Source organism: Bombus huntii, chromosome 17 (assembly GCF_024542735.1).
Source record: "Bombus huntii isolate Logan2020A chromosome 17, iyBomHunt1.1, whole genome shotgun sequence".
NCBI lineage: Eukaryota > Metazoa > Arthropoda > Insecta > Hymenoptera > Apidae > Bombus > Bombus huntii.
In genome coordinates, this window is record NC_066254.1 from 2,529,271 (window position 1) to 2,555,983 (window position 26,713).

General features: G+C 38.4%; 2 protein-coding genes and 1 long non-coding RNA gene across 7 annotated transcripts in view; 1 reads left to right on the top strand and 2 right to left on the bottom strand.

Annotated features, from left to right (window-relative positions):
• LOC126875055 (glucose dehydrogenase [FAD, quinone]-like) overlaps positions 1–24,726 on the bottom strand; it is a 30,572-nt gene extending 5,846 nt beyond the window's left edge. The window contains exons 1-3 of one of the 4 annotated variants that reach the window (XM_050637671.1): positions 19,368–19,732; positions 838–1,050; positions 337–507 (exon numbers count right to left, since the gene is read on the bottom strand). In XM_050637671.1, coding sequence (XP_050493628.1) covers positions 337–507; positions 838–1,021 — 355 coding nt within the window. In that variant the 5' untranslated portion in view covers positions 1,022–1,050; positions 19,368–19,732. Of the gene's footprint in view, positions 1–336; positions 508–618; positions 768–837; positions 1,051–3,622; positions 4,402–19,367; positions 19,733–24,525 lie in introns of those variants that run through there. The other 3 variants (XM_050637672.1, XM_050637673.1, XM_050637675.1) reach the window with 3 other exon arrangements.
• The window catches only part of LOC126875054 (glucose dehydrogenase [FAD, quinone]-like), a 31,393-nt gene extending 5,846 nt beyond the window's left edge, over positions 1–25,547 (bottom strand). The window contains exons 1-5 of one of the 2 annotated variants that reach the window (XM_050637669.1): positions 25,194–25,547; positions 24,798–25,010; positions 24,102–24,272; positions 23,085–23,687; positions 11,682–13,478 (exon numbers count right to left, since the gene is read on the bottom strand). In XM_050637669.1, the coding sequence (XP_050493626.1) occupies positions 12,580–13,478; positions 23,085–23,687; positions 24,102–24,272; positions 24,798–24,981 (1,857 nt within the window). In that variant the 5' untranslated portion in view covers positions 24,982–25,010; positions 25,194–25,547 and the 3' untranslated portion in view covers positions 11,682–12,579. Of the gene's footprint in view, positions 1–11,681; positions 14,082–14,493; positions 14,665–23,084; positions 23,688–24,101; positions 24,273–24,797; positions 25,011–25,193 lie in introns of both variants that reach the window. The other variant, XM_050637670.1, reaches the window with a different exon arrangement.
• LOC126875058 (uncharacterized) lies at positions 7,295–9,326 on the top strand. Its single transcript, XR_007693232.1, has 2 exons — positions 7,295–9,148; positions 9,248–9,326. It is a non-coding gene; the product is annotated as an uncharacterized LOC126875058 (long non-coding RNA).
• Positions 25,548–26,713: the final 1,166 nt, after the last annotated feature.

Below are 26,713 nucleotides of genomic sequence, written 5' to 3' on the forward strand. Positions count from 1 at the left end.
TTGGTGATCGATCTAAGTTTATATCTCTTTGCGTTCGACGATAAGATCATTGGCCGGTTAACGTTAATGGGTTAACGTTAGAACTACGTAAATGTACCTAAATATTATATATAGGTCAGTGTAATTCAAACGATATTAGTTACACTAAATAGATCTATACAAGTGTTTAGTTATTTAAACCAAAATTTATATTAATCTTGCCAAAGGTATACATATGTTTCTATTAATATTAGAAACGAAAATTTCCCCTCACCCATATAGACGTATTGGGTAATTCTGATATTAATATTAGGATGTAAAGTTATGCATACATTAATATTATTTGATATTAATTACCTCTACAGTAATTTGGACTGGGTTCCGTCGTGTATTTCCAGTCCATCTCGGTGAGCTGCAGATTGGCGGCAAGAAGAGGAACATCATATATAACGCTTCCATCGCCACCTGCTTCCAAAAGGAGTACGTTCCAGTCTTCTATCTCGGACAAACGACTCGCCAAGACAGCTCCTGTAATATGAAAAAATTAATTTATTTAAATATCTCAAATATTTTTATATCAAAAGTTGTTAGTTGAAATTCAAAATTTGTCGATACTACAAATAGGATTTCATGATAAACCTAAAATATGTTTACAGAATACATCTGAAATTCGTTTATACGTAGGCAATAGGAAGTTAAAATTTGTACGCCAATCTGCATAAGAACGCGCGACGTCATAACTATACTACATAACAGATAGAATTATTCTTTCTTCCAAACGTACAGTTATGTTCGTCTCTCTCACACTTTTATTAGGTTTATCATGGAATTTGTGTCGATGGCATCGAAAGAACATACCCGCAGTACCGCCACCTACAACTATGAAATCGTAAGACGGCATTAATAATTTAGAAGGAACATTCGTCGCGGAGTAATTAACAAACAAGTACGTGACATATAACGACACACTCAAGAACGCCGAAAGCACCGATGCGGTCTTTTGCGATAGCAATCCTCCGAGAATATTGTTTATGACATCCATTTTGCACTTCTCCGGTTTCCCTTGTCAACCTGTAATAATAAGTCTTGTTACCTTTCTAGTAATCTTGCCTTTCTATGCCTAATAATCTTTCTAATGATTTTTACAGGTATTACGATTTTATCCAGTTCATATTTCGTCTTTGATAAATAAAATAAATAAATAAATAAATATTTGTTTTTGTAAATTTGTTCTCGACAAAAGATTAATAAAAGCATGTGTGTTTAACGAGCGAAGCTAATTTAATTCTTGCTCACAAAAAATGAAAACGGATCCTGTACCTTTGAACCATGGTACAATTTGCCTTACACAGTCTAATTTGAATAATAGTTTGCACACAATGACATTTACAGGTATCGTACGATGCTGAATATTAAAGCAATAAATTTTGGTCACTATATATCTTCCACAGACAGATCAATGACATCGTCAGGTGGAAACGTACCGCAACATGCCAAAAACGACCATTAAATCTGTACATTTCTGAGGTCAGTTGCTTGATACGTTTCATGGGTACGTAGTACACACAACGAAAAAATTCTTTAAGCGGCATCGATACGGAACATGACAAACATTCAGTAAATATTAATAAAATGATACGGAAATCTCCAACCGATCGTGTTACATTTTCTACGCCTGTTTATCTCAAAAGATCTATTTTTTAAATTATTTGATTAATTATTTTAAATTTTTGAAATCTGTATGTAGTACATCTATCCTCCACGAAATCCGTCAAATTGGCGGGCTAACTGATTTCATGAACAAACCGTTTTTCAAAGACAGTGTGCAAAAGTTTCAGTTATTGTAGACATTTCCCATTATTGTCTCCGCTTACTGTAAGTATTCTCAGTATTTTCTTTTTTTTTACCAATCCGTCTTTTCTAGCAATCACGAGTAAATCCAGGAGATATAATAAGATGTTGAATAAAATTGTCAACATTAATGAAGATTGTTCTGAGGATACCTCCGTAGAAGATCAATATGAATTAGGCCAAAGCGAAGCTGACAGTGAAATTTCTGAATACACTGAAAGTGGAGAGACAGAAGGATCTTCGAATAATGAAGACAAAAACTCCTTAAAAGTATATCGTAACAAGGAAATGATGATGATTCTTTCTAGTTCTGACTCCGAGGACGAAAGAACGCGCATTCCAAGCATATCTCAAAATGTAATGGGTGAAATCGAAATCCAGTTGACGGGACACAGTGGATAAATGTGAAACGCGTGTGGATCCACGCGTAAGACGCCCATTCGTATGATATTCAAGGATGTCGCAAGGCCTGCTGGCTATGCTAAGAGAAATATTATATCGGGTTGTATAACTAGCTGTTTCGAATTGATAATTGAGTGACACATAATGGAATATTGCACTGAAACCGAGACCTATCGAGTTTAAAAAAACAAACTGTATAATCACAAATGCTGAGTTACATAATTTCCTAAAAATTATATATGTCTGGGACACAAATGAAGCAAGATCGTTAGAAGTTTCCGAAAGATTACATGAATTTCTTTACATAAATTCGCGCTGATATTCGAAATATGAGAAAGATTTATTAGTAATAACCAGGCTTGTTGGAATCTACATAAAAATTTTCCACGGCAGCCCGATACAGGTTTACGCAATATATGCTGAATAACCTTCATAAATTTGGCATTAAGTTTTGATTATCAGTTGAAGTTCAAACGAAATATATTTTAAATGGTTCGATTGATTTAGAAACTCGATGCTCAAGGGAACAGAGCGCAAAATGACTTTGTTTTCCTCACATTTGTATAAATCCGTTCCAGGAACCATTGCTTTTTACCATAAAACAATGTTTGGTGTGGACGTGGTCGACCAGATGGCACGCAAGTATAGTGTAAAAGCAGGGAGTTTCCAATGGCCTCTTCAAGTATTTTTCAATATTTTAGATTTGGCGGCGATAAGCGTGTGGATATTATGTAAAAACTGCATCAGATCGAAAATATCCAGGAAGGAATTCATATTTTGTTTAGCCGAGGAATTATCTGGAGAAAACGAGGAAAACATTTTCCAAAAATCAGACGGTTCATTTCTGTGACGTCACAAGTGCGAAAAATTTGCCAAGTGGATTATTGCAAAAAAATATTGCAAAAAAACAACATTCAGTATATTTGCAAAAAGTGTGTTCAATAGATATGATTACCCTGTATCGTTAATGTTATTGTTATTTTTTTAGTGATAATTTGAAAAAAGACTTTTTATTTATTAACAATTTATTTAAACGCGAAGTCTAATATTGTTCTTTTCAGACTCAATTTGAATAAATCGATTTTTTAAAGAAAATTGCGTATTTTCGTTTACCCGTCAATTTGACGGGTCCCGTAGAGATAGATACACTATATACGGATTTCAAAAATTAGAAGGCCTAGGAAAAAATAATTTTGTGCATAAATTCTTTAGATGAAATGATTAATTTACGATGCAAAATGGTTAAAATTGGTTTTTGAGATATTTCATTTCGAAGTTCGAAAAATCCAGTGTTAAATGCCCTCCATCTTGTACCGCAAATCAGACAAAGTATCGAGTGTAATTATATCAGTTACTTTTAGTGTTGCTATTCGTAGTTTTCGCCATTTACCTCTTCACGTTTCTCCAAAGAGTGTCGGAACGATGCTCTGACTGATCTCGCACAGCTATACCTTTCTGCGGGGTGATATCCTCCTTTCTTTTGAATGGATACGCGTGCAGAAAGCGCGCAATTCAAATATTACTACAGCAATTAAAAGATAAAGCAGGACGAATAATACAAATCTCACCACTGAACGAGAGGTGCGATTTCAGACGAAGATATTTACACTGAGGAACAAACGCAATAAAACATAGCTTACTTCTATTTGGATATGACGATCTTTCCAACGATGAGAAAATTAATCAAACCGGCTGAGTAGTTTTTGAGGTTACCTTGGACATACTGGCACCCTTATGTGGAGATCTTCTCGCTTTATAATTTTAATATTGGCGGAGAATTTCGATATGCCAACTAGTGTCAGAAAATTAAACTGTGAGTATGTCAGGTATCGATAATATGATCAATGTTCAAATCGACATGAGTATGATAAAATTATTTTATGCGTGTAGAGGTTATGTGAAGAGGATATAGGTGCGTGAGAATTAATGACGAGATTACTTGTTGCAACCGTCGAATATATTTAAATCGATAGATTAGTACACAGCCGTAAACGTGAGTCGTTGGTACGAAGTATAAATCACACAATAGAATCGCGGAATCAATACTTGTAAAGGCTTATCGCGTATCTTGATAGACGCTCGTGAGATACTCAGAAAATACTCTCGATACTATTAGGTACACGATATGTACTGTCGTTCGCGATCGTCTTCGTTTATTTATACTGGCGGGGAGAGAGTCGAAAAATTGAAATTCGTCTTAATTCGGCGGTTTCATGTAGCGGTGATATTGTCTTCGCCCGGAGTTTATTTATCGTTGTTTCAAGGCTATGACAATGTCCTGATGGAAAAAAAAAACAGCACGTGTCGCTCTCGACTCACGTCGTCGTTTAACTCCTATGCCGTTACACTACCTCCCCACCAGTAATAACATTTTTATTACATTTACTTGAACGTCGCTATTTCTTTTTTAATTTTCGTAGTATATCCCGTGTCCAATAATTACAATGCTTAACCGAAACCTGCCTGTGACCAATCCTGAAAACGGACTCTTCGCCCAGACCGCGTAACGTACCTATTGCTGGTGTTTGCCTCATTCTTTTGGTGATTGATAATTGAGCCGCTTTCGTTGCGGGCGTTTGTCTGTTCTACCGGAAGAAGCACGTCACGGGTTTCGAGGTCCTCAGGTACTACAAAGGCTGGCTTTAATCCGTCTACGGAAACCGTTAGATCCCTATTGTTGACTCTAATTGTGTATGTTTCTTCGTCTCTTCGCGTTACTTTAAACCCGTCGTAGGGTGGCCGTAGAGGGCCTCTAATCGCGTCATATCTCCGACTCCAACTCGCGAAAATGAATATTTTCTTTTCGCCGTAACAGGCTGTGGTCTGACTTTCTCCATCCGTTCTTTTAGCAGGTTCGCGAATTCCGAGTTGGCCCGCTGATTGGTTGGTAAGAAGAACGCCGGCAATCGTATTCCGGTGCCATAGATCATTATGGGTGCCGTTGCGTTAAGGTCCTCCTTTATCGCGCTTCTAATGCCTAATAGCACGATTGGTAGAATCTCCACCCAGTTGCTCGTGTCGTGGCACTTGATTGCCGCTTTGAGCTCTCTATGTATGTGGCGCTCTACCATCCTATTAGACGCGGGATGATAGGCCAGCGTGCGTAGATGGGTGACTCCCAGCAACCGGCATAACAGACGCGATTCAAATTAGCGTCCCTGGTCGGTTGTTATCTTTAAGGGAACCCCGAAACGAGAGATCCAGGTCGAAAGGAGGGCCGAGGTTGGCGCTTCCATGTCAGCGATAGAAATGGCTTCGGGCCAACGCGAAAAACGACCGATACACGTGAGGTGGTATGTCGTGACAGGTTCGGAAGGAATAGTCAGATGTATTCAACGATAAATGTTTATTAACTGTAATGTTTGATGAGTACACTAGGTTCTATTCGGTTCGCGGTGCACGGTTACAAGTTCGAGCTCGGATAGCTATGATCCGAGATGCGCTACGAGTGCGGACGATGATTGCGCGAGATGTCGAAGGCTTGGATAGTTAGTTGACTCGGGCCGAGCGATTGTAACGATCGTTGTGTGTTGACTCCCTGAGATAGACTGACTTTCCGTCACGATGCTGCTGCGAAGGGAAACCGTGCTGGGATGTCTATGGATGCGAGGTCATCGGATTCGTTGAGAAAAGCTTTGGTTCGGAAAGTGAGGGAGATGTACGTTAATGTTTATTGGCTAATTAATGTTGGCGGGAAGCGTCGTACGTGAGAGGAAGCAGATTTCTCGTGTGTTCCCGTAGTAGGTGGTCAAACTTAGGGACTGATAAACAAAGACCGTTTGTCTCTTTGGAGTACCTTAGCTGTAATAAATCCTAGGGTTTATAGCGGGTCCTTAGGCTAGCTAAAAATGTCCAGTACGAATGTGTCGACATCTAGCAATCATCTTGTCCTCAGGTATAGGGTCTTTGTGTCGTGCGCCGCGTCATAGAAACTGTTGGAAGGTTTACTGTCGAGTGCCGTTACACACGTTAGACAATATCGATAGCCTTGCGAATATTGCATTACGATAATGTCTCCGTGTATATGCTCGAATCGACCTGTTAATGTTTTAAACATTCCGACTGGTGAAGATACGTGCCTGGTGACTTTATTACGTTGGCACGGTGTGCATCGTCGCGTCACGTGCGGCAATCTTTGTTTACAGACGGCCAGATAAAGTGTGTGGTCATCAGTTTCTGCGTGGCTCGTATCCCCGGATGGGAGAGTCCACGTAACGACTGAAATACGTTGAACGGCCTCGAGATTCCGGTCGAAATATCGCAATATATTTCCTCGTCGGAAAATCGAATTTTCTCAAGTCGCAGCGCGCGAGAGTCGGAGTTGAGGATTTGGCGCAGTTCATTGTCCCTTTCCTGCGCTGCTGCTAACGTTCTGAGATCTACCGAGTTTTCCACTGTCTTGATACGGAATAGCGTGTCGGCTACCTCATTTTCTACGCCTTTTACGTACCGGATGTCGGTTGTAAATTGTGCTACAAATATCCCTTTTATTTCTTTTATCACCGCCTCAAATCCTCTCTATTTTTTCCATCATTACCTCAATTCCTCTCTCCCTGGTTGGCGTCTCTTTTTCTGACAAGCTGTAACTATCCAATGTATTTTTCAAATCTTCCTTATCTCCCGCTTTACCTGCGTTCCTTGGTCTTCCTCCGTTTAACGCCATCTTTTGTTTCCCCGCCTTACTTCATCTGCCGCGCTTTTGCCTTCCTAACCTCTTCTCCGCCCGCGTGTTACCATCGCACCGAACCAAACCGAAAGTTGTAAATTGTGCTACATAACCTAAGCAGCGAAATAGTCGCGACGAACATTTTTCCAGTTTTTGTCGAAACGCGTAAATGAGGGCTTTGTGGTCGGTATAGGTTACGAAGTCTCTAACCTCAACGGCGTGTCGAAAGCGTTTTACAGCGGTGTAAATCGCGAGCAGTTCGCGATCGTAGGCACTGTAATTTTGTTGCGCGGGTGTTAGGGATTTTGCGGCAAATCCTAGCGGTTGCCATTTGTCATTCGCGCGTTGTTGTAAAACGACTCCTACTCCTCCTCCTCCTACTACGACTCCTGTAGTCGGACGCGTGTACCGTAAGGCTGACGGGCGCACCAGGTATCGGATGTGCTAGCATCGTGGCGTCCGTGTATATAATGGGCAAAGTCCTCTAGGTGTGGTGGCGTATACCTGTTCCTTTTTGGCACGATGTGCAGAGGCGATGCCCACGGGCTTTTCGATGGTTGCATCACGCCTTGCTCAATCATGGGCTCAAATTTCACTTTTACCTGCTTGAGCCTATCCGGTGCGAGGCGGCGGAGTTGTAAATTGGCGGGCCTGGCTTGTATCACGCTGTGTCGAGCCTTCTCTTTCCCGTAAATCAACGGACGAGTGAGGCGGGGAAATTCCGCTAGCAGTTGGTGGTACGCTGAATCATCGGTTTTTATCGACGGGACGTTGTCCGCGGCCGCGTGTCCCTTCGAAGATAACTGAGTCGTCGTATCTAGAAGTTTTTTATTACGTGGCTGCACGAGCAACCCGAAGTGACTTAGGAAATCCATGCCGATAATAGGTGTTTGGACGTCGGCCACGGTAAAATTCCACTTAAAGGCACGCCGTAGGGACAAATTCAGGTGGATCGCGACGGTCCCGTACGTTGCCATTCGTGTCCCGTTAGCCGCGAACAACTCGTACTCGCTGTTTTTCGCGGGTCCGCGGATTTTGCTGCGCGGGTGGACGCCAATGTCGGCGCCGATGTCTACCAGATACAAAAATGCGGCGGGATATCAAGCCGCCGTCGTTCGCCACGTTCACGGACGGCTGGCCGCGTTTCCCGAATTCCAATTGCACGGTAAGTTGCATCTTCTCGCGCGTTGCCGAAACGTCGCGTGGTAGCAATGTGGCGAATCGGTATCAACAGGACGCCGACAGGTCGAGGCATCAACGCGGCGCAACACCTCCCTGGCGATCCGCGGGTACCAACCGCCAACGCCAGAGGGCTACGACGACAACGAGTCTGTTTATCTCGCTAGTGGTCGAATATACGGGGCCATGATACAAATACCGCACCTAGCGAGACTCCCTCTACGCCTAAGGCAGGGACTACCGGGCATAGCCTTACTGACGAGTGCACCGGTAGTCCCAGGACGAAACGCAAGACTCTCTTTTCACCACCTAGCTCCAACTACACCTCCTACAGAAACATAACCTATCTTGCCGCGAAGGGTCTCGGGATCTCGAACAGCGGCGGTATCTTGTATGACAGCGTGATCGTGGTCGCGGTTGTCGACGGTTATCCATGCACAACGCGTTCATTTGCGCTTGCATGTGATTCATCTGATCTCTTAACGCGCTGATGGCGGCGGCGGTCGAATCGCTCGTCCCGACGTTTTATACAGGTGGACAGCTTTCCGCTGTTATCCGATCTGTGCTAACCACAGCAATTTGTCCTGGGTCCGGTCGTGGATGCTGTCGGCGATTCGGGTCAGTGTTTCGGGCCTCTTATTCTGCACAGAGGCCAGAACCGGTAGCCGGCTTTCCCACACGGTGAGAACGAAATCATCTGGTGTTGCGGGGGTGGCGAGGCTCCTCAAATCCCCGTAAAATTGGGAAGGCGTTCTGTCACCTATTTGCTCGTTTTCAATTAGCTTCAATCTTTTGCAGACTTAAGAGCGGCGTTCGACAGACTAAACAGAAAGAAACTGGAGGAGAAAATGAGGAAAGTGGGGATTAGCGAGAAACTAACCCGAAGAGATATACGAAGAAACAAGGAATGTAGTGAGAGTCAAGAACCACAACACAAGAGAATTTTGGACTGTGAGGGGAGTCAGACAAGGGTGCCCGTTGAGCCCGACTTTATTCAATATCTACGTGGCAGGACTGGAAGAAGAACTAGGGAAAGGACAGGCTGGGGGCATAGTGGTAGGAGAAAGAAAGGTATGTTCACTAACATATGCAGACGATATTGTGCTGATGGCTGATAGAGATGATGAGGAGCTAAAAGAAATGTTAAAGAGGTTCAAACAATTTTTTAAGGAAGCCGAATTATAACTGAGCACGGAAAAGACCAAAATAGTAGTCTTCAAAAAAAAAAAAAAAAAAAAAAGGAACAAAAGGAGACAAAGAAAATGGAAATGGGGAGAGCAAGAATTAGAAAAAGTGGACAAGATAAGACACCTAGGGTACATACTGCAGAGATGAGAAGCACATACAAGACAGGAAAAAGAGAGCAACAATAGCAATGAAGAAAACATGGAGCGTGAGAGAAAGAATATTCAAACAGGACTACAAAAGGAGAATGAAGATATTTGGAGCACTGGTAGAGAGCGTGGCGCTGTTTGGAGCAGAGGCATGGGGCTGGAACATGGAAGAAAGACTGGATAGAGTACAAAGGAGATATGTGAAATGGATATTAGGCTTAGATATGACAACACCAAATTATATATTGATAGAAGAATGGAAATAAAAGGAAAAGCGTTAAAAAGAGCAGCAAGGTATGAAGAGAAAGCCTTAGAATCAAAAAAGGAATTAGTAAAGGAGTGTATAAAAGAAAGAGAGGGAAACTGGGGAAATGGCCATGAAGGGAAAAGAGTAAGAAAGAGAAAGAAGGGAGGTGAGAAAGGGAGGGACGCAGATAGAAGCAGGAGAGAAGCAAGAAAGGATGATAGCAGACCAAATTATAGAAGAAAGAAGAAAGAGAGAAGCAGAAGAAAGGGGGAAAAGGATAAGGGAATCCAAATATAATATACATTACAGAAATATAGCCAAAGAAAAATTACCAAAGTACTTAGAAGGGAGGATAAAGTGGAAGGACAGAATACTGGCAAGATTCAGATGTGGAAACCAGACCAAAGCAAGGAATACTGGAAAGAAGAGGGAGAAAACAGATGCAGACTATGTAGAAGGAAAGAAGAAGACCCGAGACATGTAATAGAAGAATGTGAAGTAATGGGAGGACCAAAGGGCATAGGAAAAACGCTATATGAGACTGGAGAAGATTTAACAGAACTGAAAGCAATAATAGAGAGGAGAAGGGCAAACGACAGGAAGGATGCACAGCAAGGAGGCTAGAGACCAAAGTTGCAATAGTTTTTAGTCATTAGTTGCTAATTTGTAGTTTCTAGTTTTAGTTTTCAGAGATAGAATAATTAAGGTAGTGCAATAGAATAGAGTGTAAAAGAGGGGAGGTAGACATAATTAATAAGAAGAGAAATAGACATAAGGGAAGTAAAACCGAAAGGCATGGACTAAGCAATAATAAATAAATTCATGTTGGTGCTCATGCCACAGATATTATTATCAAATTAAGAAATAGTACAGCAGAAACTGTAAAAACATGCGAAAGATTAGAGATCTTTTTTAATTGCCAAAAATTTCATTGGTTCGCCTTTCAAGGTATAATTAAAAGACTCGCATCTAATGAGCTATTTTTTAACTCCTTAATATACTTACTACTACTACTACTACTACACATACTATTACTTTATACACTAGCAATCAAGACACACATATTAATTATAACATCGAGTATGTTGCATTTGTGACAGATTTAAATGAAAAATTAATAAACAAGGTGTTGTAAATGTATGTCAGTACTTCAGAATTTTTCAAATTTATCTTAGCCATCTTGAAGACTGCAGTGAAAAAAGAAAATATGCAAACGCTTGATTTCTTCATTAGTAGATAAAATCAAAACGACAGATAGGAATAAGTGGAAACCTGAAATGACTAAGCAGCATTACATTACTTCCCAACCTGCGAGACGCCAATAAAATATTATTAAAATATTAGTTTTCATACCATAATGTCCACAAATAAATAATTTAATATAAAAATAAATATACGTGTACGTATATGCTATAGAAAAACCTTGTTATTGGTATGTTAATCAGAGTTTTCAGTTTCCTGTTTGTAATAAAGTTTTTATTAACTAACCTAAAATCCATCGCACACATTACAGCCAATATCACTGCCTTAATCGTTAATTTCTGCAACAAACTAATTTTCTCATGTCATTTAATAACTCCTTAACCTACAACTACGGGCATAGCCCGCAGTACGATGATCAGACCAAATGTAAATATTACGGGCATTCTCGAACGTAAATCGTAGGTTAAGGGTTAATTACCTTTAGACACTCTGTTTACTTCGCTGTATGTAATCCTACAGTCATTTGCATAATCTCGCAATAAATCAATCGTTTCTATTTTTGCTTTGCATAGTTAATTTTTTATTACGTTGAGTTCGTTGTATACGAGCAATCCTTGTCCGCGCGATATCACTGCAATCATACGTCCTTCTCTGTTTTCTGAATTAAGAACAACGAAGACAGACGTATGGTCGCAGTAATATCTCGCGGAGTTGTACTTATGTAACTGTACACTTACCGTGAAGAAGTGTCAATCTTGTTGATTAACGAGCAACTAATATTAATATTAAACCATATCTGGTCTGCAGGAAAATTAATTACCTGTTCTAGCAACATTTCCATTTGATTCAGCGCGTTTCGTTGTTCGCCGAAACCAAGTGCGTATTTGCTCAAATACAGCAATGATCCAGTAGTTGCTGGCGCATGATCGACAACAGTGTGTACACGCCTTAATAATTGATGAACAAAGTTTTCAACGTAATTTCCTCATTTTTCATTTTCGACTAGTTGAATTGCCGAAATTTTGTAACGTCTATGGCCCAACTGTCTGTACGCAGGTGACAAAAGGACCAACAATCTCTGGGGTCAGCAAAAATGCTGCCAGTATTTTCATCAGCCATAAGTTTAATGTATGTAAGAGTTGACCATAAATTGAATTATAGTAAAAAATAATTCGATTCTTGTACTTATCTAATTTTATTCTAAAGCATTCTGTAATTTATTATTTATAAAAGTAGACAGGATGCTTCGACTTTCTTTGTCTGTACCACTATAATAAACATACATACAGATATTGTAAATTCACATTGTTGCGCTATTCAGAAAGTCGACTGCATTCTATCAAATATGTATGTACAAATCATATCCACAGGATGAAGGACAGAAATTACGAAATATAGTACTCGACGTCTGTAACAATTTTTCTTCATCGACGCTATGCTTATCTCACACTATACGTTTCGATTGCAATGCAATATATCAACATCAAAGGAACGTAACAGGAAAAATGGTTGAACCGCTGCTTTACTAACTGTTTGTTCCCCGATAAGTTCGGATAAACAGACTATATTCTGACGCGAATTCAGCTATTCGCAATATACAATGAAAATATATTTCTAGTTCATAATTATACGTTTCTATTATGCAATAAACAATAGCAGTCGCTGTAAATTAATTTTCAAAAACTGCTCACTTATTTGAGATATTACAAAAAAATTATTCACTGTAAACTCCGTTTCTTGAACCAATCCTCTTTTACCATATCGGCACCCTTCTCTGCGATCATGATAATCGGAGCATTGGTATTACCACTGACTATGATTGGCATAATCGAGCCGTCTATGACTCGAAGTCCGGTGACTCCGTAAACTCGAAGCCGAGGGTCTACTACAGCCGTTGGATCCGAATTAGGCCCCATCTTGCAAGTACCCACTGGGTGATATAGAGTCGAGGCATAGAATCTGATCACGCACTCCCAGTATGGATCGGTATACATAGGAATATTCGTGCAGCCAGAAAATGGTTTCGGTAATAATTTGCTTCCATAACGTCTAAATGATGCAGTTTTACTCATCTCGACCGCAAACTTAATTCCTTCTACCAATGTCGCCATATCTTCCGGGCGTTCGAAGTAGTTGGGATAAATCAACGGGTAATCGAAGGGATTGTTGCTTCGAAGCTTGATAACCCCTCTACTTTCCGGCCTTAGAAGCGTGGGAATCGCGGTCCATGCGTCCTTACTAAGAAACTCCCCAAATACAGCATCGTAGTATTTTCTATTCAGACCGTAAATCTTTCTAAGAGTTCTGCCGCCGTCGGTGTTCTCAGCCAATGCCGCAAAATGCAGTTGCATGTCTGGGAAATCGTCGGAGGCATTCGTGTATTTGGTATTGATAAAAGCTAGTCCTTCGACACCTCCTGGCTCTGACAAAGGACCGGCACCGAATATGGCGTATTCCAGCAAATATCGAATATCGTAGAACCTGCTCTCTACCAACGATACTTCTTCATTCAGCAAGAATGTAAGGCCTCCCACCATTATATGGTCTTGAAGGTTATAACCCACACTTAAATTCTGAATAACTGGTATCCCGTGTTCCTTTAAGTGTTCTCCAGGACCTATTCCGGACAACATCAGCAATTGAGGGCTGTTGATAGATCCTGCGGAAACTATCACCTCCTTGCTGGCATGGACGCGTAACATCCTTCCGTCTTTAAAGAACTCTACACCGTAAGCCCTCTTTGACGACGGATCTATTAAAATTTTCGTAACATGTGCGTGCATAGCGACGTGTAAATTCTTACGCGCGCTGGCAGGCTGCAGGAAGGCCTTCCCCGTGGAGCACCGGCTCCCATGTCTAATGGTCGCCTGAGGAATCGTAAAGCCAGTCTGCCGTTCTCCATTAATGTCTCTATTCTCGTAACCCATTTCTCGTCCTGCTCGAAGGAACGCATCAGCCAGTGGTGTGTGCCATTTTGATTCTTCGACAGTTAGGTAACCCCCTGTCGAATGATACGGAGTCTTGCTGTAGTTCTGATTCCGATTGTCTTCCGATTTTTTGAAATAACTCAGGACGTCCTTGTAGGACCATCCTGGATTGCCCAGTTGTTCCCAGATGTCGTAATCTTTTTTGTTACCACGAACATAGAGCATGTAATTTATCGTGCTGCTGCCTCCGATCACTTTGCCACGTGGCCACCGGCAGCGACCCTCCTCCATTGCTGTAGGCAGAATTTGCGATAAAACATGGAAGACAATGCGAATAATACGTAATCGATTGTTAATGTTGGTTGGTGATCGATCTAAGTTTATATCTCTTTGCGTTCGACGATAAGATCATTGGCCGGTTAACGTTAATGGGTTAACGTTAGAACTACGTAAACGTACCTAAATATTATATATAGGTCGGTATAATTCAGACAATATTAGTTAAACTAAATAGATCTATACAATTATTTAACTATTTAAGCAAAAATCTGTATTAATCTTGTTAAAGATATGTTATGTGTCTTTCTATGAATTTTAAAAATCAAAATTTCCCGCCACTCATATAGACGTATTGGGTAATTCTGGTATTAATATTTATTTGGATGTATAGTTATGCGTGCATTAGTATTATTAGATATTAATTACCTCTACAGTAATTTGGATTGGGCTCCGTCGTGTATTTCCAGTCGATCTCGGAGAGCTGCAGATTGGCGGCAAGAAGAGGAACATCATATATAACGCTTCCATCGCCACCTGCTTCCAAAAGGAGTACGTTCCAGTCTTCTATCTCGGACAAACGACTCGCCAAGACAGCTCCTGTAATATGAAAAAATTAATTTATTTAAATATCTCAAATATTTTTATATCAAAAGTTGTTAGTTGAAATTCAAAATTTGTCGATACTACAAATAGGATTTCATGATAAACCTAAAATATGTTTACAGGATACATCTGAAATTCGTTTATACGTAGGCAATAGGAAGTTAAAATTTGTACGCCAATTTGCATAAGAACGCGCGACGTCATAACTATACTACATAACAGATAGAATTATTCTTTCTTCCAAACGTACAGTTATGTTCGTCTCTCTCACACTTTTATTAGGTTTATCATGGAATTTGTGTCGATGGCATCGAAAGAACATACCCGCAGAACCGCCACCTACAACTATGAAATCGTAAGACGGCATTAATAATTTAGAAGGAACATTCGTCGCGGAGTAATTAACAAACAAGTGCGTGACATATAACGACACGCTCAAGAACATCGAAAGCACCGATGCGATCTTTCCCGATTGCAATCCTCCGAGAATATTGTTTATGACATCCATTTTGCACTTCTCCGGTTTCCCTTGTCAACCTGTAATAATAAGTCTTGTTACCTTTCTAGTAATCTTGCCTTTCTATGCCTAATAATCTTTCTAATGATTTTTACAGGTATTACGATTTTATCCAGTTCATATTTCGTCTTTGATAAATAAAATAAATAAATAAATAAATATTTGTTTTTGTAAATTTGTTCTCGACAAAAGATTAATAAAAGCATGTGTGTTTAACGAGCGAAGCTAATTTAATTCTTGCTCATAAAAAATGAAAACGGAACCTGTACCTTTGAACCATGGTACAATTTGCCTTACACAGTCTAATTTGAATAATAGTTTGCACACAATGACATTTACAGGTATCGTACGATGCTGAATACTACAGCAATAAATTTTATTGCTGTCACTATACCTCTTCCACAGACAGATCATAACATCGTCAGGTGGAAACGTATCGCAACGTGCTAAAAACGACCATTAAATCTGTACATTTCCAAGGTCAGTTGCTTGATACGCTTCATGGGTACGTAATAAAATTCTTTAAACGGCATCGATACGGAATATGACAAACATTCAGTAAATATTAATAAAATGATACGGAAATCTCCAACCGGTCGTGTTACATTTTCTACGCCTGTTTATCTCAAAAGATCTATTTTTTCAATTATTTGTATATTTATTTATTTTACTCATTTACTGATACCTCATTTCTTCCTTCAGACATCTTTGGGGCTTTCATTGTTACATTCTTGATCAACTTATCTCTAACAGTTAATAGCGCAATAAATATCTCTTTGGTAATTAGTTAGAAAAGCGTACACCTCGCCAATTTGGATGACCTTGAAACGCGTTATCAAGGTTGACATTCTGAACAATCTTTTCCTATAACTATAGACACCGCCCTATCTTAGTTACCGAGATAATCGCAAAAGACTTCAATTAAATTTTCATTACGATTGTAATTCGCCCTAGGACAGGCGGCCAAATCTTCCGAACGATGCTTAACTCACTAGTGCGGAGATAGCAATTTTTAATTATACACAACCGCAGAAAATGGATCATAAGTCCGGCTGAATTTATAACCGTTGGCGTAAAATGATTCTCGATAAATTGATTGACACATGGACTGTTGTACCTTTCACCGATCCTCAATTGGTCAACAATGTAACAACTGCCACTGAAAAATTGTTTACAGAAGAGACATTGCTAAGAAATTGAAATTAAGAAAAAGAAATTGATCAATACCTTATGGGTTCGGCTGTATTAATAGCGGATGGCACAAAATAATATTCGATAAACTGTCTGATGCTTGGAATGCTGCACTTAATACCGACTGTCAATTAGTCGAAAGCGTCACATATATACCTTTATTTATTGAGAAGTTGTTTAGAGAGAAAAAACTTGTAAAATGAATTGTTAAATAAAACATATTAAACGTAAATTTCGTTCTACCTTGAAAACTAACGTCGAGTGACAGGTGTATGTAGATGTAGTAAAAAGTTGTCCAGAATGTTTGTTTTGACGAAATGTTTCGGTTTCATCCAAATTGATGAGTTGTATCCAAATTCTAAACAATTCTCTATTTGACATGTACACAAATGGCGAATAAAACTATCAGATATTGGAAAACCTATGACATATACGTGAATCTTATATCTTATGGTGTAGAAGATCAGAAATAACGGAAAAATCGAATATTAGCGAAAATGCGGAGATTTTAAGAACACGTACGTGGATTGAACCTCAAGCGTAAGAGAGTGCACCGATCAAACGCAAAGTGCGGAGACGAATGCTTCTTCGCTAGTGATCTCCCGTGTACTCAATCTTGACTAATTATTCTGCAACATAGCTTATATGCAACGAAGAACTTATAAATATACGTCAAACAAATATATGCATGTTTCTTATGTAGTCTATACATACCTTGAAGAAAACTTCTCACGGAAATGAATCAATCAAGTGGATGTCAAGATATGTATTGCTCGTAAACATGGACGACAAAACAACAACCTTATTTGAAATGACTAGTTACGTAATTGGTGTATTAAATAATATTTTAAACGAATTATGTTACATTTTTCACGTATGTGCCATATTCTTGCCGATAAAAAGCACAATTCAATGATCAGTAATTAACACTAGGTTTACGGGACCCGCCAATTTGATGGATTTCCAACTTCGAAACGAAATATCTGAAAAACCATGGCATTAATTTCAACCATTTTGCATCGTAAATTAATCATTTCACCTAAAGAATTTATGCACAAAATTATTTTTTCCTAGGCCTTCTAATTTTTGAAATCTGTATGTAGTACATCTGTCTCTACGAAACCCGTCAAATTGACGGGCTAACTGATTTCATGAACAAACCGTTTTTCAAAGACAGTGTGCAAAAGTTTCAGTTATTGTAGACATTTCCCATTATTGTCTCCGCTTACTGTAAGTATTCTCAGTATTTTCTTTTTTTTTTACCAATCCGTCTTTTCTAGCAATCACGAGTAAATCCAGGAGATATAATAAGATGTTGAATAAAATTGTCAACATTAATGAAGATTGTTCTGAGGATACCTCCGTAGAAGATCAATATGAATTAGGCCAGAGAGAAGCTGACAGTGAAATTTCTGAATACACTGAAAGTGGAGAGACAGAAGGATCTTCGAATAATGAAGACGAAAACTTCTTAAAAGTATATCGTAACAAGGAAATGATGATGATTCTTTCTAGTTCTGACTCCGAGGATGAAAGAACGCGCATTCCAAGCATATCTCAAAATGTAATGAGTGAAATTGAAATTTCAATTGACGGGACACGGTGGATAAATGTGAAACGCGTGTAGGACGCCCATTCGTATGATATTCAAGGATGTCGCAAGGCCTATTGACTATACTAAGAGAAATATTATATCGGGTTGTATAACTAGCGCTTTCGAATTGATAATTGAGTGACACATAATGGAATATTGCACTGAAACCGAGACCTATCGAGTTTAAAAAAAACAAACTGTATAATCGCAAATGCTGAGTTACGTATTTTTCTAAAAATTATATATGCCTGGGACACAAATGAAGCGAGATCGTTAGAAGTTTCCGAAAGATTACATAAATTTCTTTACATAAATTCGCGCTGATATTCGAAATACGGGAAAGATTTATTAGTAATAACCAGGCTTGTTAGAATGTACATAAAAATTTTCAACGGCAGCCCGATACAGGTTTACGCAATATATGCTGAATAAGCTTCATAAATTTGGCATTAGGTTTTCATTATCAGTTGAAGTTCAAACGAAATATATTTTAGATGGTTCGATTGATTTAGAAACTCGATGCTAAAGGGAACAGAGCGCAAAATGACTTTGTTTTCCTCACATTTGTATAAATCCGTTCCAGGAACCATTGCTTTTTACCATAAAACAATGTTTGGTGTGGACGTGGTCGACCAGATGGCACGCAAGTATAGTGTAAAAGCAGGGAGTTTCCAATGGCCTCTTCAAGTATTTTTCAATATTTTAGATTTGGCGGCGATAAGCGTGTGGATATTATGTAAAAACTGCATCAGATCGAAAATATCCAGGAAGGAATTCATATTTTGTTTAGCCGAGGAATTATCTGGAGAAAACGAGGAAAACATTTTCCAAAAATCAGACGGTTCATTTCTGTGACGTCACAAGTGCGAAAAATTTGCCAAGTGGATTATTGCAAAAAAATATTGCAAAAAAACAACATTCAGTATATTTGCAAAAAGTGTGTTCAATAGATATGATTACCCTGTATCGTTAATGTTATTGTTATTTTTTTAGTGATAATTTGAAAAAAGACTTTTTATTTATTAACAATTTATTTAAACGCGAAGTCTAATATTGTTCTTTTCAGACTCAATTTGAATAAATCGATTTTTTAAAGAAAATTGCGTATTTTCGTTTACCCGTCAATTTGACGGGTCCCGTAGAGATAGATACACTATATACGGATTTCAAAAATTAGAAGGCCTAGGAAAAAATAATTTTGTGCATAAATTCTTTAGATGAAATGATTAATTTACGATGCAAAATGGTTAAAATTGGTTTTTGAGATATTTCATTTCGAAGTTCGAAAAATCCAGTGTTAAATGCCCTCCATCTTGTACCGCAAATCAGACAAAGTATCGAGTGTAATTATATCAGTTACTTTTAGTGTTGCTATTCGTAGTTTTCGCCATTTACCTCTTCACGTTTCTCCAAAGAGTGTCGGAACGATGCTCTGACTGATCTCGCACAGCTATACCTTTCTGCGGGGTGATATCCTCCTTTCTTTTGAATGGATACGCGTGCAGAAAGCGCGCAATTCAAATACTACTACAGCAATTAAAAGATAAAGCAGGACGAATAATACAAATCTCACCACTGAACGAGAGGTGCGATTTCAGACGAAGATATTTACACTGAGGAACAAACGCAATAAAACATAGCTTACTTCTATTTGGATATGACGATCTTTCCAACGATGAGAAAATTAATCAAACCGGCTGAGTAGTTTCTGAGGTTACCTTGGACATACTGGCACCCTTATGTGGAGATCTTCTCGCTTTATAATTTTAATATTGGCGGAGAATTTCGATATGCCAATTAGTGTCAGAAAATTAAACTGTGAGTATGTCAGGTATCGATAATATGATCAATGTTCAAATCGACATGAGTATGATAAAATTATTTTATGCGTGTAGAGGTTATGTGAAGAGGATATAGGTGCGTGAGAATTAATGACGAGATTACTTGTTGCAACCGTCGAATATATTTAAATCGATAGATTAGTACACAGCCGTAAACGTGAGTCGTTGGTACGAAGTATAAATCACACAATAGAATCGCGGAATCAATACTTGTAAAGGCTTATCGCGTATCTTGATAGACGCTCGTGAGATACTCAGAAAATACTCTCGATGCTGTTGTCTTCGTTTATTTATACTGGTGGAGGGAAAGTCGAAAAATTGAAATTCGTCTTGATTCGACTTGCATATAGCGGCGACATTGTTTTCGCCCGAGGTTTATTTATTGTTATGTTTCATGCATCAAGGCTAAGACGATGTCCTGAGGCAAAACAACAGCGACGCTGTCGACTCGCGTCGTCCTGTGACTCCTGTGCCGCTGTATGCGGTTATATAAATTTGTGCAATGGATATTTCTCGTAGACAAAATAAAAGTAGAATACAGTAACCGATATTCATACGTACACATATGTATTTATATTCGGACATTCTGTAACACAGAATAACTTTTGTAAAATTGGACCGAAAGATTCGAGTTTTTCTTTAAATGTTAGAAGAATGGGTTTACTAGATGACGTCTAAAAATTTGTTGAAAGTTGCAACTGGGCCGAATCGGGAAGAAGAAAATAAAGGTCATTCTTTACAACTTGTTTATCTGCTGCTGTAATTGAACTTTAAACAATACGTCTTGATGATTTAAAAATTTTAACCATTTGTAACTCATAGCAATGTTTGCCCATCTCGATGATCTCTCCAGCATGTACGTTACTGACATGAATGTACAAAACGTATTGCTCAAATTTTCATTGTGGGTTCAGGTAAAAAAGTTTCTGAACAACACTAGTTCGTTTCTTGTACGTTGAGTTATCCCCGATACAAATGCTGCACCAAGTGGTCAAATGCTGTAGCCGTTCCTCATTAGCGAATACAAGAACCTATTGAGTTTCAGTTATCGACGAACCGCAGACACAGACTAGTTATACGAATAGACAAATCACCTCAGAAATCTTTGTAGCCCAGCGCAACTACCATACCGACATAGAAATTTGTTGAAATGGTCACCACTTATAAGAAAACTCTACATCTGGTCTTTTTAGTTTTCTTAAGCACTCGAGCCGTCGACAGCGTGTAGACAAAAGACTGCGACGAAGACAGACCATAAACAGTAGACAGGCGACGTTGGCTTCCGGGTTTTTTCAGTTATTGGGTAACACAGCTAGCGTGCGGATCTGGACCAGTTCAAATTGTATTCTTAGTTATAATTACACTTCTATTTAAATATATTTTCTGCCTTACAATTTATCCGCGAGTTTTCTCTGTTTACACATCGAATAACCTCAACAAAATTCAATATTGACATTAGTGTCCTCTACTCGTAAACAACGACAACGTGATTAAGTATTTACTAAAGAAGCGTGTTATTTGGTGGATGCTGTTTATTGTATTATAGATACACGCATTTAAAAAAAATTACAAGGGCGAGCAAAGCTCCGTTTCACAAAGGACATAAATTGGTTATGGTCTGAATTAAGTGCTGTCAGAAATATCTATCATTAAATTGAATGACTTGAAAATCATAAAAGATCTTTAAAAATTTCTTTCACAGATATATCATACATGTATATACTTTAATAAATAAAGTTTATGGGTTACATGTTTATAATTTACATCGTATTTCACAGTCTAAAGGAAAATCAATACGCTTAATAATTTACGCGAGTCTCATTTGTTGACGAAAAGAATTTCAATAATTTTCATACTGCGATTATCTATAGTATCTCCTTTTATCTTATATACTATGCTTATAGTATATACTACTTTATACACTATAATTAACCTGTGTCTAGAGAACGAAGGAAATAAATTACAAGATGAATGTCTGTAACAATTTTTCATCATCGATGTTATGCTTTCCTCATGTTCTAGAATACAAATATAGAATAGTATAGTATATTTTACTATTACTAGAATAGTAATGAAATAAATGAACCATAACATCAAAAAAGTATGTAATAGGTGAAATCGTAAAACTCCTACATTTTTAACCGTTTGTTCTCCAATAAGCTCGGATAAACACAATTTTAACGGACTAACTTGCGCTTGTTAAAATTTAACTTACTTGATATTTATTTGATGAAATGAATATATTCATATACATAATATATGATGAAAATTTACTCTGAGTTAACAATTATAAGATTCCATTATGTAATATAAACAATAACAGTCGATGTACATTAATTTTCATCATTCGAAATACTACAAAACAAATTATTCACTCTCAAATTCAGTTTCAACAACCATTCCTCTTTTATCATATCGGCACCCTTCTCTGCGATCATGATAATCGGAGCATTGGTATTACCACTGACTATGTTTGGCATAATCGAGCCGTCTATGACTCGAAGTCCGGTGACTCCGTAAACTCGAAGCCGAGGGTCTACTACAGCCGTTGGATCCGAATTAGGCCCCATCTTGCAAGTACCCACTGGGTGATATAGAGTCGTGGCATAGGATCTGATCATGCACTCCCAGTATGGATCGGTATACATAGAAATATTCGCGCAGTTAGAAAATGGTTTCGGTAAAAATTTGCTTCCATAACGTCTAAATGATGCAGTTTTACTCATCTCGACCACAAACTTAATTCCTTCTATAAATGTCGCCATATCTTCCGGGCGTTCGAAGTAGTTGGGATAAATCAACGGGTGATCGAAGGGATTGTTGCTTCGAAGCTTGATAACCCCTCTACTTTTCGGCCTTATAAGCGTGGGAATCGCGGTCCATGCGTCCTTATTAATAAACTCCCCAAATGCAGCATCGTAGTGTTCTCTATTCAGACCGTAAATATATCTAAACACTCTGCCGCCGTCGGTGTTCTCAGCCAATGGCGCAAAATGCAGTTGCATGTCTGGGAAATCGTCGGAGGCATTCGTGTATTTGGTATTGATAAAAGCTAGTCCTTTGACACCTCCTGGCTCTGTAAAAGGACCGGCTCCGAATATGGCGTATTCCAGCAAATATCGAATATCGTACAACCTGCTCTCTACCAAGGATACTTCTTCATTAAGCAAGAATGTAAGGCTTGTCACAATTATATGGTCTTGAAGATTATGACCCACACTTAAATTCCGAATCACTGGTATCCCGTGTTCCTTTAAGTGTTCTTCAGGACCTATTCCAGACAGCATCAGCAATTGAGGGCTGTTGATAGATCCTGCGGAAACTATCACCTCCTTGCTGGCATTGATGCGCAACGTGCTTCCGTCTCTAAAGAATTCTACACCGTAAGCCCTCTTTGACGACGGATCTATTAAAATTTTCGTAACATGTGCGTGCATAGCGACGTGTAAATTCTTACGCGCGCTGGCAGGCCGCAGGAAGGCCTTCCCCGTGGAGCACCGGCTCCCATGTCTAATGGTCGCCTGAGGAATCGTAAAGCCAGTCTGCCGTTCTCCATTAATGTCTCTATTCTCGTAACCCATTTCTCGTCCTGCTTGAAGGAACGCATCAGCCAGTGGTGTGTGCCATTTTGATTCTTCGACAGTTAGGTAACCCCCTGTCGAATGATACGGAGTCTCGCTGTAGTTCTGATTCCGATTGTCTTCCGATTTTTTGAAATAACTCAGGACGTCCTTGTAGGACCATCCTGGATTGCCCAGTTGTTCCCAGATGTCGTAATCTTTTTTGTTACCACGAACATAGAGCATGTAATTTATCGTGCTGCTGCCTCCGATCACTTTGCCACGTGGCCACCGGCAGCGACCTCCCTCCATCCCTGTAGGCAGAATTTGCGATAAAACATGGAAAACGATGCGAATAATATGTAATCGATTATTAATGTTGGTTGGTGATTGATGTGAGTTTATATCTCTTTGGGTGCGACGATAAGATCATTTGGCAGTTAACGTTAATGGGTTAACGTTAGAACTACGTAAACGTACCTAAATATTCTATATATAGGTCAGTATAATTCAAATAATATTAGTTAAACTAAATAGATCCATACATTTATTTAACTATTTAAGCAAAAATCTGTATTAATCTTGTTAAAGATATATTATGTATCTTTCTATGAATTTTAAAAATCAAAATTTCCCGCCACTCATATAGACGTATTGGGTAATTCTGGTATTAATATTTATTTGGATGTATAGTTATGCGTGCATTAGTATTATTAGATATTAATTACCTCTACAGTAATTTGGATTGGGCTCTGTCGTGTATTTCCAGTCGATCTCGGTGAGCTGCAGATTGGCGGCAACAAGAGGAATATCATATATAACGCTTCCATCGCCACCTGCTTCCAAAAGGAGTACGTTCCATTCTTCTATCTCGGACAACCGACTCGCTACCACGGCTCCTATAATCATGTAAATTGGCAGAACATTATAGAACATAAGTAAGAAAACATCAATCTACTCAAACATTAGAAATACTTTTATTTCAAAAATTTGTGGTTTATTATCAAATCATCGAGAAAGGAAAAATATTTAGTTCATACCACAAAATGGACTTCGTGATAATCCTAAAATATGTTGCAATAATGTATAATTTATACGATATTTACAATGTAATATATATTTATAACATATTATAAAATAAGCTTAAATTACGTTTATGTGCAGGAAAGGTGAAGTTAAAATTTCCTTGTTAATATGTACAACAACGCACAACGGCATTAAATGTACTGCACAACAGATAGAGCGGCTAAAAGAAGGGTGTAATGGGTAATCAAGATGTGTATATTGTTAGATTTGTGTGTTACTTTATTATATGGATAATAAAGCGCTCCATCTCGCGTGAAAACACACAGATACGCGCTTCTTTCTCATACTTTCATTTCGTTTATGATGTAATTTTCTATCGACATCATGAAAAAACGTACCTGCAGTACCGCCGCCTACGATTATGAAATCGTAAGATGGCAAGAGTGATTCGGAAGGAAGATTCTTCGAGGAATAATTAACAATCGAATATATGACGTATAGCAATACGGTTAAGAGAATGGAAAGTGTCGATCTGATCAATTCTGATTGGAATCCTCCCAGAATATTGCGGCTGACATCCATTTTATACGTCTCCGATCTTCTTTATCGAACTGTAACATTAAGATATAACAGTTTACCAATTATCTTTCATAAACTTCTGCAAGTGACCACTCGCGGCAATTTCGTAAGTTTTCCCATTGACCATAGCACACAATAAATCCTTTTCAAATGCGTAACAACATATAATTGTAATATCGGAAATTTAGGATATAAATTTTTCCCCGATTACTTACAATTTATTAATATTGAATTGAATATACAGGTGTTAATTGGACAGAAAACGATGTTTGTTTAACCGAAACTAAATGCGATACACGTATCAATCCCAAGTAACTTTACAGTTATCTGGCAACTTTCGTCACAACGAACTTAACACTCTCACTCTGTCTCTCTCTGTCTCTCTCACTCTCTCTTTCTCTCAGTAGCAACTCTACAACTCTACAACTTGATCAATTTTTTCAACTCTACTCTTCGATATCTCGATCAGTTATAACTCTTGCAACACGCATACTTTTCGACTGGCATACTTTGATCTCTCGGACACCCAAACATAATGCTATGTTTGAGAAGCTGCTAAGTTCTCGCTCATAATGTTATTGGTACTAGAGAGGTTAGAATTTCTTAGACTTATAACGTATTAAGGTATAAATGTGTAATTAATATGCGCATTTGGGTGATGTTAGCGCGTCTTTAACTTAATATCTACAGGATATATATAAGAAAAATATATTGAGACGATTTCGATGCAGTTTATATTTAGTTCTTCAACAAATTGTTCCTGCAAAATTGATCCTCTTCCTCTGAGAGAAAAAGATCATGACCTTGATAAGTAAAAATGTACTATAGCTGATAAGTAATGGAAATTGGATCTATAAATATCTGGAATTAACTGTTACACGAAGCATTAAATGTATCAAAGAAACTCGTTGGACAGCATCCATATGGAAACTACTAAGCATTCAGTAATCTCGAACATAACGATACGTAAACCTTCACCCGGGCTTCTTACATTTTTTATGCTAATTTAATTTGGAAGATATATTTATTACTTTATTTATTTGTGTATTATAGCTATTTACTGATATCTGGATGTTACACTGTCGATTTACTTTTCTCCAAGACATAGTAGCGGAATAAGTATTCTTTTATGGTAATTATTCTATAGGAGGTACTCATCACCGATTTGAATAATATTGAAACACATTTTGAAGATGGACATTCTGAGCAATATTTTTCTATACCTGTAGACGCCGCTTGGCCTTGGATTCCAAGGAGTTGGCAAAAAAATTCAATTACATCTAAGTTACGACCACACTTTCTCCTGGAACAAGCGACCACACTTTCATATAAACCGAATTAAACAGAACTCACTAGTGAGAGAGATAACTATTTTTAATTTTATACGAATATGAAAAAGAAATTGATTAATGGCTTATGGGTTCGGCTGTATTAATAGCGGATGGCACAAAATAATATTCGATAAACTGTCTGATGCTTGGAATGCTGCACTTAATACCGACCGTCAATTAGTCGAAAGCGTCACATATATACCTTTATTTATTGAGAAGTTGTTTAGAGAGAAAAAACTTGTAAAATGAATTGTTAAATAAAACATACTAAACATAAATTTCGTTCTACCTTGAAAACTAACGTCGAGTGACAGGTGTATGTAGATGTAGTAAAAAGTTGTCCAGAATGTTTGTTTTGACGAAATGTTTCGGTATCATCCAAATTGATGAGTTGTATCCTATTC